The sequence below is a fragment of the Mangifera indica genome, chromosome 12 (assembly GCF_011075055.1).
Source record: "Mangifera indica cultivar Alphonso chromosome 12, CATAS_Mindica_2.1, whole genome shotgun sequence".
NCBI lineage: Eukaryota > Viridiplantae > Streptophyta > Magnoliopsida > Sapindales > Anacardiaceae > Mangifera > Mangifera indica.
The window spans coordinates 14136994-14153199 of NC_058148.1; the positions used below are offsets into that span (position 1 = coordinate 14136994).

The following is a 16206-nucleotide window of genomic DNA, read 5'->3' on the forward strand; positions in this document are numbered from 1 at the left end:
ACTGATGATAATAGAAAATGGCCATAGATTAATATTAGATTTAAGAAATAGTTGTTATGCAAATAGTGTCCAATAAAAGAAGAAATAAAAATGAGAGAGAAGAAGAAAAAGAGGAAGAAAAGCACCTCCATAGGGCCCATTATATGTCTTCTCAGTTAGACCCTAAGATGTGATTTTCATCTTTCTCTCCACTTTCACCTTCTTCTATTTTCCCATTAGGTACCTTTCGTTTTTATAATTTCTTACCAAAATTACCTGAAAAAAGGAGAATTTTTCAATTCCTACCCCTCTCTCTCTCTCTCTTTTTCTCACCAAAAATATAATCATGTCTGCTGCTATTGCTAAAGATTCTGCTGAGGGCTCTTCACGATCGACTAGCAACAACGTTAACGATCACAATCAGCAGAATCAGCACCCACAACAACCGCCGCCTCTGAGCCGATATGAGTCTCAGAAGCGGCGCGACTGGAACACTTTTGGGCAGTACTTGAAGAATCAACGACCTCCAGTTTCACTATCACAGTTTAACTGTAATCATGTGCTTGATTTTCTTAGGTATCTCGATCAGTTCGGGAAGACTAAGGTTCATCTTCATGGGTGTGTCTTTTTTGGACAACCCGACCCGCCTGCACCCTGTACTTGTCCTCTAAGGCAGGCCTGGGGGAGCCTTGATGCACTCATCGGACGCCTCCGAGCTGCTTATGAGGAGCACGGTGGTTCTCCTGAAACAAACCCCTTTGGTAATGGAAGTATTCGGGTTTATTTGCGTGAAGTGAGAGAGTGCCAAGCTAAGGCTCGTGGGATTCCTTATAAGAAGAAAAAGAAGAAGAAGCCTCAATTCAAGGCCATCGACGAGGCTAGGTCTTCCAAACAATCAGCTTAGTAGAGCTTCGGCTTCTTCAAATAAATGGTAATTAATTTAATTTTCTTTACAAAATAACTATTTTTTATTCTTCATAGTCACCTATGTCTTTATACAAATAGCAAAACATAATAGATTGACAAATTAATTGATCTCATCAAATTATTACCAAAAAAACATGAAATTTGAAACGCAAAATCCACACTTCAGTAAATTGGGCATTAATAATCTAATAAAGACCCAATTTAGAATGTAAGCCTTATTATGTGGGAGGGGAAAGTTATGTGTTTTCATAAAACCCTAATCTTAGAAAACAAAAACCCTAATCTTAGAGAAGTGAAGAAATGTGGTAGGTGAATATGGGTTTGACATGTTTTACTAAAGGTGTGCACGGCCTGATGTAGTACAGTTACCAAACTTAGAAAAACAGTTTGAAAAATTTTCAAACTAAACCATACTAAAAAATTACGGTTTGAACCATAGTTATTAATATCCTATGATACATGATACATATCATATGATATTGTATAATACGGATAAAAAATAATACGTATCATAAAGTGTATTGAATTAATATAATATAGTAAATGTATTTTATATTGTGATACATATCATGAGATACGATACATATTACTGATATGGATCGATATTCTTTTTTAGAGAAAATAATAGTGTCGTACAGGTGTATATGAAAATTTTTAAATATTAAACGTGTTTATAATATTTTTCAAAATGATAATATGTCAATTATAATTTTTATTATTTTATTTTTTAAAAGATATATCTTATAATACGATATACGGTACATGATATGAAAATTAAGTTTTTGATACACAATTCGATTACCATAATATAAACCTTTTAAAATCATATGTGTGTGTGTATACATATTTATTATTTAATAAAATTTATTAAGTTATAGTTTTCTAAAACATAATCTAAATACGTAATATAAATATGAAATATATATATATATACAATATATATGTAAAGAAAATGACAAAATAAATATAAAAAAAAGTTATATACCTAATTGTTTATTGAAAAATTTTGTCAAATATAGTTATATATTTGTATTTAAAAAAATACAATTTACAATTTGATTTGATTTGAAAATCACTCAAATCGTAAATCAAGCTAAAAAAAACAGTTTAAAAATATTCTGACTCAAACCAAACCATTTTACAAACTAAACCAAACCAAACAATAATTTTTAAATAGTTCGATTCAGTTTCACAGTTTAAACCGAAGTATACACACTCCTATATTTTGCCCTACTTAATATTTGATGTCATTGATCACAGTGCAAGAATATATAGTCTCTCTCTCTCTCTCTCTAATCATGGAAGACGCTGTTTGTGGCTTCCTAATTAAATATTTGAATTGTTCACTTTTCTTTTGTTCTTTGCTCTTTTGTGATTCTTTGCGATTTTGTTCTCCCCATGACTGACCATGCATGTGATATATCATTCGTTTCATGTGAATTTTATACACATTGACGTGGAAACTAACATTTATGTATTTTAGCATCATCATCTAGGACAACGTTTGCTTATAAAAATATATAGTTGCTCCACAATTATTGATTTCTTTTGTCTAGTGGAACAATGTTTATATGAATCTTCTGTTTTTTTATTGCTTTGGTAGAATGAGAAGCATATATAATGAAAAGCACTATAGACTAGTAAACTTCTGACAATGGTGATGTTGCTTTGGCTGGTTCACATTCTGTGTTTGAATCTAAGCATATATGTGTGCGCATGTGGATCTATTTTGTTTAAATATGTCGATTCATATTCCAAATCAACTAATTTATCAAGTGAAAATTATAAATGCGCGTGAATAGTACCCCATTTCAGTTGGATTATGGCTCAAATGAACCAGTTTTTTGTTAAAAGAAGAAACCAAGGCCTTCGAGATTTCCAGGTCTTCGATGAGCATACGTCCTTTAAGTTCTTTGCAATGCTTCTTTATATACAAAAGCTTCAGCATTTGTCAAGACTAGCCAGTAACTACGTGCATGCATCTCAATTATTTATCTCTATGATCGCCTCTTGTTGAACTACTTTGTCACTAGACATCCCACATGCCGACTGCTAGGTCATTCTTAGAGCAAATTCCATATATATATATATATATATATCCATGTAGCTAAAAGGGCAGCAAGAGGGAATTTAAATTCGCATTTTCTCTATGCTAAAATCTCCACCATGGTCTTTTTTTCTTAATGTAAACGTCTATTGTTGTTACTGTTTTTGTAAAACTGAAACTCCATATATCCATGGTCTTTTTTTGTCAAAATTTTTTAGAGTTTACCGAATAGAATAATCACATGTCAAGATTAAAAATAATATATGCAAATTTCTACACCTCTTGTCCATGTTCTTCCCGTTCCAATGAAGATACCAAGCCATTAGGATTGCCTAGTATAGTTTGCTACTTTACTTCCTCTTTTGGTCGCTTTGTCTAATTTGTTAATTCCTTGGTTTAGAATAATTCTACAGTCAGTTTTCAGAACTACAAAGCCTAAGGAGAGAAAATTGTCAACAATACTTGAAGGATTTAATGGTTTTTCCAAATGTTTTCCTTCACCATTTTAAAGATATAAATAGAGCTTAAGCATTTCAGAGCGCATATAGACGATCTTTATTCCTAGACTTGCATGGTGATCACAGCATCCAATTGCCTGAAAAGTCATGCATGCATGCAGGCCTGTTAATTTCTTCTTTCCTCATCCTTTTTGTTATCAAAATTTTGTTCCTTTTGGATAAACTGACTTGAAATGATCAGTAACCCCTTTGTAAAAAGCAATTAGGAGCAATGTGTTGAATTGCATTTCATTTTTCTGATGTTGCTTCTCTTGAAATCATCTAAACTAAGGAATTTATTATTGCATACACTTGGAATATATTGAAGCTTTTGAAGGTAAGGTAAACTGTTTATTTTAGTAGGTTTCCTTTATTTTCGTGTGCTGATTAGATGCCCATAAGCTGTAGTTGACATCATACAAGATATTTGCCTCCTTCCCAAATTGTTGTTAGAATTTATACAAGAAAAAACAACGAAAAATTAAAAAGAGGAAAGATTTGTGCAAAAAAAATCGTGAGATTCTTCAAATCTACGATGAATTTTTAAGCAAATGTGATCAATCTTTACTAAAATTATAAAATGGTTAGTTAATTAGATATAAAATAGTTACTAAAATTACACTTTACTAATTGATCACATATAGAAACAAATAATCAGTATATCCAATTTTAAATGGTTATTGCCCAACTTTAAGACCCAAAATTAAAAAAAAAAAGGTATATAATATCCAATATCTCTTTTGTGTTTTGTCAATATATGATTTCTTTATAAGTGTCACATAAACATCTTGATTCAACTTTAAGACCCATTGTCAAGATATTGCTCACTTTGTGCACATAATCTATCATATTTTTGTTTTTAGAATTTGCAACTCAAAATGCGCCCTAAACCCTAAATACAAGATGTGTTTTAGCTGCAAAACCTAAAAACAAAATCATAATAAATTGTATATTCAAAGTAGACAATATATTGATAATGGGTCCGGTTGTTTGGATCAGGATGTTACAAATAGTAGAGGTGTTCAAAGCTAGATAACCGAACCAGTATGAAGGTTTTGTGAACTGAAACAAATTTTCGGTTTGAAAAAAAATTCGAACCAGTTTTTCGGTTTGAAAAAATTTTGACCCGAAACCAAACTAATTCTATATAAAAATTAATTAATAACCGAACCGAATTTTCAATTACCCAATTTTTGTATTTTATATATAAAAATTTGCTTTCAAAATATTTAATAAATTAAATTATTTCACTAATTTTTTTAATTTTTTTTAATAAATTGAATTGTTTCACCGAATTGTGTTATTTAATAAATTAAAATTTTGTTTTAAATTTTTTATCATGGACAATTTTATAGTGCAATTTTTAAAATTTGTTTTCACAATTTATTTTTGATAAATCATAAACAATTCTTACAATTGTTTAAAAAGAAAAGTGATGTTTAAACTAATTTCAAACCTAAAAGCCTTCATTAATTGAGATCATTTAATACTATACCCAAAAAAATACATGCATTTTCTTTGATAGTCAAACTTTTCATTTAATACTATTTGACTTTATTATTTTCATTTAATACTTATTTAATATGAAATGATTTTTTATTATTTATATAATTTACTGTTAGGGTAATTGGTTTTCAAATTCTAATAAACCAAAAATTGAACTAAAATTTAGTTTTATAATATTCTAAGTCGTTAACCGAATCGGTTTTTATGGTTATCCTACAATTCAAAAGTTGGTTTATAGTTCATATATCGGTTTGGTAGGTAATTTTGAACATCTCTAGTGAATAGTATTAGAGTCACTCTACATATCTTTTTAAACAATAATAAGATAAACTTTTTTAAGAATAACAAATCCTGTAAGAGGGGTGAGTGTGAAGTTTCTAAACAAATTTCACATAGACAAAACATAAAAAAAATATTAGGTATATATATATATCTCACATCACTTAAAAATACTAAAATAAAACTGATTAAATAATTTATGAGATTATCAAAACTTGTTTTCTGTTGTAAAGCTAAAAAACAAAACCATAATGTGTGTATCTGAAGTAGACAAAATCTTACTAGTGAGTCAAGTAGTTAGGCCCAAAATGTTATATATTAGATAATATAATTATTTATTTATCTTTAATTTATTTATTTATCTCGAATTCAAACCCATAAACCTTTGATAATTCAACTTTAATGAGTATAAAAGACTATGTATATAATTATTAATAGTTGTATACTTCATATCAAAGGATATTTGTGACTTACAAATGTCAACTAATGGATATTCAATTGGATATTATATTATGTTTAATTTAAAATCACTTAATTACATGATAATACATTATTTAAGTATTCAATTAAATATTCAAAATTGGATGCATATAGTTTTATTGTTACCTTTGGTTTGAGTCAGTTGACATTTGCCTTTGTGTTTTTTTTTTTTTTTTTTCATTTCACAATTTTCAGGGTTGATGGGAAGGATTAAGAAGGTGGAAGTGGTGTCTCTGCTTGATTATATGCATAGAGTTGGGTAGTGCTTGTTAATAATGAATAGTATTACAGCAAGGTGATGTTAGCCCACATATTTAGAAATACCAGTTTAATTACCACCTTGTAACTAGCTACTAAGTTTCTAGTTACATTTTATATACACTCTAATATATATATATATATATATATATATATATATATATATATTAATTAGCAACCATTGCTACATATGCTTAGCTTTGTAAGTACTTTGATTAATGTAGCAGCAAGATATGTTTCTCTTTCTACCCCATTTTGAATCTACTTCTCTCCGGTGCATGAAATTCACTGAAATAGGTGGCGTGATAGATATAAATGTAGGGCTTCTTCAGTCATGAGAATCAATCCTGGGTTTTTCTTCTTTGAGGATGATTTTGTAAGACTTAAAATTTAATAAAACTATGTACAAAAATAAATAAATAAATCATCATGTGATTAAGTATTGGTTTATCATTAATTTTCAGTTGTTGTTTATATATAAAGTTACGCACATGACATTTCTTAAATTTATCATCTCAAGGTATGTGTCTTGTGTGAGTTTTGAAACAACCAAGGCCATATTTTAAGTTGCAATTTGACAAAAACTCTATTTATGAACTAATAAAACTATATGATATGTCTTCATTTGATTAGATAATTATAAAATAATATCGATCAAATAATGATATATTATTTAAATATTTAATTAGATATTTAAAATTAGGTGTAGATGACATTGCTCTTTATGAACAGGTGACCGGAAATTCTTTTTTTAATAGAAAAGCTCTTTACTCCAAACATCCCAGTGCACAATAACTCTGTTTATTTCAATCAAAACGCATGAGATAAGATAGAGAAGCCAACCAAAAAAACCCGGATACACAGATAACATGGATCACATAGAGCAGGTTCCCAATCAAATTGGTATACTGAGAAAAATGTAATTCTAATAGACTAAAAAGATATGAAGCTTCGAACAATATAAGATGACAGCAAGTAAGAAGAGCGATTGTCGATAAACCTAATCTTGTACATTGCAAGATTAACTTACAGAGTTAGCTTTTCAAATAACAAGTTTTAGTGTTTTACTACTAAAATCAGACATTGAGCCAAACTTTGGCCAATTCCAACAGTACAAAGTCAATTATGCTGATCAAAAGAAAGTAAAATAAAAAACAATAAGGCAAAGGAAGATAGATAAAGGAATTGAAACAGTTCCAACATTTTTATCCAGTCAATAGCTGGTAATTCTGAAGCAACTATTTGCTTGAACCATATGTACTTTGCTGGGATTTAAGTATATAATCAAGATTCTTCAAATTTGTCCGTCACATAAACACCGCCAAAGCTTTCCTCAGGATGGCTAGCTATATATATCTGTATGACAAAATCAATAAAAAAATTCATAAGAGTCCTGTTTTTGACAAGGCAAAAATGGCATCTAACAAAATATATAAGAAATGCAGAGCCGCATGCAATTAATTCTACTTGTGTTGTTTATCTCTTCACTCAACAAGCAAGATCATAATTAGGTTTTTGGTTTGACAAATTCAAATGGTACGAAATTTAACATCTTTCCAGTATAAACAGACCATAAACAACCAAATCAACAGAGTTTTAAAATGATCAAATTCCTATTGAAGTCCATAACTTAAACCAGCTTATTCATGAAATAAATTAAGGACATTAAAATATGGATCCAGACATTTGAAGTAACAATCAAGCAGGAACCAGGATCACATGAAAACACATCTGATGCCAAAATCATACATTGCCACTTCCAAGCTGAAACCCACATCAAAATGTAATTGGTCAAAATGCAGGCAGTGAATCCACCAAATTCATCAGATGCAAGTATGTGTCTGGAAGAATTCCTACAGTTCGATAACATAATTAAACCAAACAAGGATGCAGATGCATAATTTAACTTAATACATGCTTGCAATAAAAAGCAAGACTACTTAAATAAAACAGTTTGTTTATTAATACATATAAAGATTCTCAATAGGTTTTGACACTAAGTATTAAAAGAAGCAACAACTGAAATTTACAGAATGAATCTATCAGTTCATTTTCCTACCATATATGTGTGTGTGTGTGTGCGTGTGTTCCTCCAACTTATTTGATGCCTATTACAACCACAAAATGTCCAGACCCAAAAGCCTTCAGTTAGTTACAGCTAAATGGTTCAAAGCTCATTTAAAAGGATTCATCATGAAACTACAAAATAATATAAAAAAAGATGCCCAGTAAGGATCTGTGTCCAACAAATCAAATATCAATCATTCACTCAAACGAGAGCATAGAATGCCACATGCAAGCACCAAAAAACTTATCAAGAGAATGTGCATAACATTGTGCAAGATTAGGTCCTACTCCATTCAAATAACTAAGATAACTTCATATAAGCCCTAATGATCTACACATAACAAGCTTTAAGAATCTATGAAAATAACAATTCAGAACCACTCATAATATCCTGCTCCTTACAAATGCAGAGACAGTTAACTTTTGTTCATTCAGTAAAGAGAAAGGTAGAGAATAAAGAGGAAGAAGGAAATAAGAGAACATAAGCCTAGATAGAACAAAATTTAGAGAAATAATAAGACAAATATCATCTTGCATATGGTCTAACAATAAAACTGAGATGAAATGTCCTTCATAAAATGCTAGTCTCCAAAGATAAACATTTCTTGACAGCCTAAGCAAGCCTACACCTTATAGCTAATCACGTAGAGTGGAAAAATCATCTCTATCAAACAGAAGGATCATCACAAGTTAACATCTAAAATGACCCAAAATTTTCAATAATCAATGTCCATCCAACAGAATAGCAAACTTCCTGAAACACGTCTAGAATGAAAATAAAGCTAACATTTTAACAAAGTTAAACTGCATATTTTTTTTATGGTACTCAAGAAATCACCTTAATAGTAGTTGAAGCTCAGACTAAAATCCAAATCCAATCTGCACAAAGCAGTTTCAACAGAGAAAAAAGTCCAAAATCAGACAAGGTGCTAAACTTAACAGTTCAAGTATTGTCAAACTCTAAGCATCAACTGCCGATCTCATCATGGATCACAACTACAAGGAGAACATACACCCTATAATTGCAATCATCTACCAATGGCTATCTAAAAACACAATATAAGATAGTGCATCTCCAAAGTAATCCAAACATAATAACAAAACAAAAGGCATCATACTACCAAAAACTGTCATCTGAAAATCCCAAGCATGAGTCCACCTCAACTAATGGAATCTAAAATCTAGAACCAAAATTTAGACCATATTTAGAGTTAGGACATAAATTTGAGCAACTTTAAGACATTCTAAATTCTTAGTCTAGTAGAATTACATGAAAATAAGAAAATTACAGAGATAAAGCATTTCACGGAAAGTCATAAAAATGCTCATCTGAATTTCTTAAACTCAACAAAAACGCAATAATATGATTTGAGCTTTCACTCTATAGTGCTATAAAATGCCCCAAACAAGCAAAGGCAATAGATTAAACACTGCTGAAAATTAACTACATAACAATAGCTAATATAATAAGAGCCTGCCAACATAAAACGTTAATTTTTACAAAAAACTAAGAAATAAACCATCTCCTAGATAAGTAATCACGTCAAACAACAATCCCTAATCAATGATATCTCTCACCATTGGAGTTGGAGCGCTTGGAACGCTTGTTCCTCTCCAACTGAACCTGCATCTCGGTAAACATCCTCAGCCTCTGCATCTCCAAATCACTTGCAAACTGCATTCTCTGCTTCTCCAACTCCACCATCTGTCTCAATTTCTCCGCCTCCACTCTCTCATACACTTCCCCAAATCTCTCTATCGCCTTTGCCAATCTCTTAACACCAAAATTCTCTTCATTCTCATTCTCTACCTCTTCTGCCTCCTCCTCTGCCTCTTCCTCTTCACTTTCCGCGGCAGCTGCTGCTGCAGCCACGGCTGAATAATTCCTGTAATATCCCTCGCTGTTATATCCCCTTTTCTGCGGCAAGGCCACAACTGTCGCCGCTGGAATTGGCGTCAAATTCGGACTATTAACATTGTGGTTCATATTATTATTATTGTTAACGGCAAGTGTTTTCCGGTACGACAACGGAACGGCAACCGGAGGAGAGTGTGATAATTTAGGAGAAAAATTCGAAGACGGTTTAACGTTACTCCCGATCAAGGCGTCCATGCGCTCGAAAAAGGGCCAAGAAGATGTTAGGGTTCCGTTGGAAGAGGTGACACGTCCCTTCTCGACCTTATACTTTTTCTTGATAGTATCGATCCGATTCTTGCATTGAACATCGGTACGGTGCGTTTTCTTAGAGTGAGCGTGGAGAGCGTTGACAGCATCAGCCACATCTTGCCAATCCTTTTGACGGAGATTACCTCTGTTGAGTTCCAAATAACGTTGGCCCCAGGCGTCAACGAGAGTAGATGTAGCCTCTTCGCTCCAACAATCTTCACGGACAGGTAACGAACGCGAGTAGGGAGCGATGGCGGTGGTGGTAGTGGTGGTGGTTGACGGCGCAAGGGAGTCCGTTAGGTCACCCATTGAATGTTAAAAATTGATGTGAAGGTGGTTGGAGATTTGGATCGTTGACGATATCTTATGAAGAAGAAGAAAAGAGAGAAGGAATAAGAGAGAAATAAAAGAGAGATACAGGTCGGTGCGGCGATGAAGACGCGCCGGGAGTAAGAAGGAAGATAGTGTGAAGGGGTGGGTAAGGGATGAGGCGAATAATTGAAGGGTCGCCGGGATGCGGGCAAGCGCGTGACGAGTAAGCATAGGGTTGAATGCTTGGGTCTCATCGGATTCGGCTCGGCTACGGTCAGAGCTGGCAATTAGGTTACGTTTATTACTCGTATTAGGAAAACAGTCGCGCTACTGCTGCTATGTCCATTAATAAGTTTTCTCGCCCTTTATTTAATTATATATTTTTAAATGGCTATGGTAAAAAGATTGGGTAAATTTTGTTTCGTCACATATGGTAAAATCAGATAGGCCAAACAACTATTTCCTATCCAAAGTATGCGTTTTTGTCAAGTTTTGCCTCGTTAACTTTGAAAATACCATTTACTCACCCATGAGCGGTTAAATTTACCGAAACCCTAATCCCTAAAAAATTTATCTCATTTCCCCCCCTAAAATTTTTAAAACGAACAATTTTTCCCAACCTAAGTTTTAAAAAACAGTATTTTCCCCCTTAGGGTTTTCAATTTTTCAGAGTTAGTTTTCTGACGCCGTTTCTTTTTCTCCGATGACCTCCAAGAGACTCCTCTTCCTCTCTGACGATTCTCCTTCCGGTGATTATACTAGGCACGGTCGTCTCTGACGAAGACGAGGTCTTCGTCTAGGACGACTCGTGTTCGTCTCGATGAAGACAAGTCGTCTTCATCGACGATAGCTTCCAGGACAATCGCTGGAAGAAGGTTGTGCCAGAGAGGAAGAGGAGTGGCCTGGAGGTCGCCGAAGAGGAAGAAACGACATCGAAAAACTAACTCAGAAAATTGAAAACCCTAAGAGGAAAAATACAGTTTTTTTTAACTTGGGTTGGGAGAAATTATTAGTTTTTAGGGTTTAGGGGAGAAAATAAAATCAAATATAAGTTTTTTTTAATAATACAGACAAAATAATAATTTTACCCTTAAAACCGTTAATTTTAACAGGTCACGGGTGGATAAATGGTATTTTTAAAATTAATGAGGAGAAACTTGACAAAAGCGCATACTTTGGATGGGAAATAGTCGTTTGGCCAATCAAATATAACAAATTTGTGTGTGATATATTATATGCTATCACGGCAAGTATGAGTCAACATGTAGTTGGATTTGTATACGAAAATTACATTTTCACACTTAGTTAAATTTTTTCTATTCTCACCCAAGGTTTATTGTAAACCAAAATTAATATGTGTTAAATATTAAAAATTTAAACTTTCACTTATAAAATATTAAAATTAACATAAACAGTCAGTTTTAAACGTAAAATCATCATTTGAGTGGAAATATATTAAAAATAGTAATATATTTTATTTTTTTCTAGATTTAAAAAACAAACATTTCTTTTTCAAGATTAAATTTTGAAAAATCATATTTTTTTATTAGGTTTTATGTTTACTAATGATTTCTCTCAGGTTGCTTTTGTCAAAAATAAAGACTGAAAAAAGAAAGGATTGTACAAGAGGAAGAAAGGATAAGAGAGAAATCATCGATAAATACAAAAATTAGTAAGAGAAAATGTAATTTTTGAAAATTTAATTTAAAAAAAATATTGGTTTGTAGTAAACCTTCGATGGGGATACGTAGCAGGGAGAAAACGTAAATGGTGATGGAACACCATACCAGAAGTTGGGTGGGCAGCCGCCAGCAGGCTGATACAATTAGTTTTAATCCTATATTACAATAATCACGGTTTTGTTAAGATGGAGTTAGAGGGCAAAAGAGGAAGGGGAAATTAGGCGGTTGCGTCAATGAAATGTTGATGAGCGGCAATGATGTGCCGGCTCACTGACAGATGCGTGAGCGGTACGGCTTTAGCTGGCATTAGAACTTTGGGCTTGGCTCGGCTGGGATGGACTTGGGATCAGCTTGTACGTCACTGTTTGTTTCTTGTCAATAGGTGGAAGCCGAGATGTGCGAGTTCTATGGCTCGTTTTAAATTGAGTTCACTTCGTTTGACCGGAAACGGAACGAGCGAATGGATTGGATGGGGTTCTTTTTCTTCCTGGTTTGTGTTTTTATTTTTAAATTTAAGGTCCGTTAATCTTTATCAGGCTTTTTAAGTACACCTGACGGCCCAATTACGCAGCTAATAATTCTCTTCCGTAATTTTAGCCACAAAGAGCTGTGGCTTGCACGAAGCAAAAGTTATCAGGATAATATGCCAAGAGGAGTAGGTTAATACGATGGACCCATCACTTGATTTGCCGCCTGTCACGACAAATTTGATGATCTAATTTTGAATTATTTGATTTATCCAATATCTACAAAGTAAATTTTATATAATTCAAATCATAGTATATATGAATAATGAATTCATATCATAAGGTTGAGATTGCGACATTTGTCCTTCCCATTGATGCTATAAGTGAGTGGCGCCGCTTGAATTATTATTATTATTTTTTTAATTTGAGCAATTTCCCACTATCAATAGTATGTGTGCCTGCACTGTGCGTGCACATATAAAAAAAAATATAATTTTATAGAGTTTTGGGATCAAACAATATTTATTATAATGTTTTTAGGTGTGGGATGAAATTTGAAGTTGAATAAAGAATGCGATCTGCAGGCTTTCAAAGATTCTATTAGCGTAAAACATGCCATGTTATTTGGATGATAAATATTAGATTAAATTAGTAATTATATAAATTGTGTCACTTGTTTGAATATTACAATAAGCAAAATGGCCCAGCAATCGGCCAATCACTGAATAATTCCTCTGATAATGTGGCCTGGCCTGGCCTCCAACCTTTGTCGGCAAAAGAATTTTAAAAGAAGATAGAAGATTACAACAAATGGCTCAGAAGGTGGCCAGGCCGGTAAGACTTTTCATCCAGCTTCATGGGAAATTCTGCGGTAAAATTAATTAATCATTCATCTGAAAAGAGGGGGAAAAAATTAAAAAGGACAAACATGGCAGATTTATCTAGGTGGTGTAAAGGTCAAACTCTACTGTAAATAAAAGCTTTACAGGAAAGACAGAATTGACAAAATGCTTGAAGGGATTAAGACTGAGGGCACACGGTATTACTATTTTTTATTACAATAAAATTATTTATTTTTAATTTTTTATATTGATATAAATATTTAAATAATATATTATTATATAATTAAATAATTTTAAATTAAAAATAAAATATTATTTAATTAAATAATATATTAAAATATTTAATTAAATTTTTAAAATTAAAATTATATAATTTTATTTATAATTAATAAATATTATACCATTATAGGATTAAATGATACATTATTTTTACATATAATTATGTGTGGTAATGGTAAGACAGGTAATATTGTTTTACATGAATGTGCATGATGAATGAATAGGCACTGTTACATCGTGATTGGTAGATAAGGATGGTGACCACTACCTGAATTTCATTGTAATTAATAATTAAGGGTAATGGCACATGGCAATTAGATGGTACAGTGGTATAAGTAGAACACCATCATCATAACGTCACTTTATCATCAATAATAATAATAATAATAATCTTTTTTTTTTTTTCTGTTCTAATTAATAATTAAATCATAATTCACAAAAGCCTTCTTTCTCAAATACATTACAAAGTCATGGCTTTCATCATCATCACTATCAATTCCTGGATTTTTGAGACTCAAACTCTGATAATTCAACAGTTCATCATTAAGCTCGTATTATTTCCAAGCCAAAATATTGAAAGCGTTTTAACATTAATATTCTTTCTCATTTTCCTATGCCTCTATGTACACCAAAAAAGTGAGAGAAGATAAGAACCCTAATGGATATTAAATCTATATATGAATCATAAGAAGTTGAAGAAGAGGAAGGAGAAGTATGGTGATTTGAAACCTGCTGATTTTGACATTAAACATCGCTAGATGATTCAGATATGGTCTCTAAATGAGGTCTCCACACGCCAATACGACTTCTTCTTCTTCTATCTTTTTGCGTAGATATTTTTTCAAATAGTATTTCACTCAAATACTGATCAGAAACAAGATGATTCGTTGTGGTCTTCATGGAAATAGTGTTGTTGATCATGTTGCTTGTAGTGTTAATATTTTGAGAGTCTTTTCTTTTCTTCTTAAAGGAAGATTTTGATTGAGTCTTATCGGACGCTGAAGGTATAGGAATTAGGAAATAAATCTTTCCACGTTGAAGCTCGGCATCTGGCGGAACGATGACAATCTTGGAAACAACACCGTCATAGGAGTGGGGAGAGGGTTTCTTAAGCACATGTTTTGGATGAGCTTTCATGATCTCGCTGGCTCTGATTGTGCCACTGATTTCCTCCACACGACCATTAGAGTGAACTATTCGAATCACATCAAGAGCTCCACAAGGAAGAATGCAAGAGATACAGCACCTGATCGTATTCTTCATGGCAAGCTCTTTTTGCTCTCTCTAAAGGTCTCTCATATATAGAGAAGAAGAAGAAGAGGAGGAGAAGAAGGTGAATACAGAAGAGCAATACATGAAGAGAAAGGACGAGAGAGAGAGAGAGAAAGTCTCTTTTCTTTTGGGTTTTGGATAGGCAGCTATTTCAAGTGTTGAAAGATTTTTCTTCTGGTACCAAATGGTGATTTTATCATAAGTTCTTTTGCTCTTTGCTTTTATTTATCTATTTATTTTCATCTCGTGTACATAAGCCTTTGGGATCCATCATTCAGGTCCTCTTGCACCTCACTAATTTCAATAATTTGGGTTGGTTTGGAGGAATTATGGATGACACATGTTATTGAATGATTGGGACTGCCTAGTAAGCAAAAATACAAGACCCTCTTGAAGATGGACGACTTTGTACAAGTGTTCCAATCATCAGTTGAAATGTGTCAAAATGGGGGCCAAAGAAACCAGTAAGATTAGGTAAAGGAGGGTATGATTGTGAGTGTTTAGTTTAGACATGTGAATTGGGTTTTGGGTGAAAATGGGGTATTGAGAAATCTTCTTTTAAGAGGCATTGTGATCTTTCAAATTTCAAACAAGATCATATGGGGTTGTCACTTTCATTGGCAAGAGAGGTGTGACATAGACTTGTATTTACTTTTTATCTCTTGTATATGGGTTTAGGTTTTTATTAAGTCCTTTGACTCAAATTCATTTCAATGGTTATCTTTGCTTCAAATTGAAAGGTTCTCAATTCTCTCCCTTGACTTGAAGCACTTGCACATATTTCTCATGAAAGACAAATGAAAATCCTTGAAAGACAAACACAATCTTCCTAAATTTCTTAAATTTTTATTTCACTTTTCTAAAAGTAAATCATAAAATTCAAAAGTGGGATCATTAGACCAAAAAAATATTTCATGTTAATCTCTTGAAAAAGATGTAGATTAGTTGATTAGAGCCCACATTAAGCTTTTTCTCCCGTTAAAAATCAAGGTAGTTAAAAACTATTTGACTATTAATTAACTTGAGTAATGTCTCATCTAGTGATGGATTCAATTTAAATTGATTCAATTCGAGTATGTTGATCTCAAATTAAAGTTTTAGTTTAACAATTTAAATCAAAATTAATTTGTTTATCCGTATAGTAA

The 16206-nt window shown here is 32.4% G+C and overlaps 3 protein-coding genes across 4 annotated transcripts; 1 reads left to right on the top strand and 2 right to left on the bottom strand.

Moving 5' to 3' along the window:
* The first annotated feature begins 147 nt into the window (after positions 1 to 147).
* Positions 148 to 6226, top strand: LOC123193460 (protein LIGHT-DEPENDENT SHORT HYPOCOTYLS 10-like). Its single transcript, XM_044606466.1, has 2 exons — positions 148 to 910; positions 5911 to 6226. Exon 1 carries the CDS (start codon positions 326 to 328, stop codon positions 881 to 883), a length of 558 nt encoding a protein of 185 aa, XP_044462401.1. The 5' UTR covers positions 148 to 325; the 3' UTR covers positions 884 to 910; positions 5911 to 6226.
* A 735-nt stretch (positions 6227 to 6961) lies between these two features.
* On the bottom strand, positions 6962 to 10854 carry LOC123193222 (trihelix transcription factor ASIL2-like). Of its 2 annotated transcripts, XM_044606066.1 has the most exons (3): positions 9619 to 10854; positions 8879 to 8919; positions 6962 to 7329 (listed from the first exon to the last, which is right to left on the bottom strand). In XM_044606066.1, the coding sequence occupies exons 1-2, from the start codon at positions 10514 to 10516 to the stop codon at positions 8897 to 8899; spliced, it is 921 nt and encodes a 306-aa protein (XP_044462001.1). In that variant the 5' UTR covers positions 10517 to 10854; the 3' UTR covers positions 6962 to 7329; positions 8879 to 8896. The 2 variants fall into 2 exon arrangements, with proteins under 2 accessions (XP_044462001.1, XP_044462002.1); XM_044606067.1 differs by lacking the exon at positions 8879 to 8919 and having other exon boundaries at positions 9619 to 10851.
* A 3455-nt stretch (positions 10855 to 14309) lies between these two features.
* On the bottom strand, positions 14310 to 15295 carry LOC123192398. The gene has a single exon (XM_044604934.1). The coding sequence runs from the start codon at positions 15050 to 15052 to the stop codon at positions 14534 to 14536; it is 519 nt and encodes a 172-aa protein (XP_044460869.1). The 5' UTR covers positions 15053 to 15295; the 3' UTR covers positions 14310 to 14533.
* Positions 15296 to 16206: the final 911 nt, after the last annotated feature.

Bases quoted from the DNA above. Each gene is read 5' to 3' on its own strand.
- LOC123193222 (XM_044606066.1), bottom strand. From the start codon at position 10,516: ATGGGTGACCTAACGGACTCCCTTGCGCCGTCAACCACCACCACTACC. The intron at 8,920-9,618 runs GTGAGAGATATC...TGCTTTGTGCAG, and splicing joins CAAGCGCTCCAACTCCAATG to ATTGGATTTGGATTTTAGTC.
- LOC123193460 (XM_044606466.1), top strand. From the start codon at position 326: ATGTCTGCTGCTATTGCTAAAGATTCTGCTGAGGGCTCTTCACGATCG.
- LOC123192398 (XM_044604934.1), bottom strand. From the start codon at position 15,052: ATGAAGAATACGATCAGGTGCTGTATCTCTTGCATTCTTCCTTGTGGA.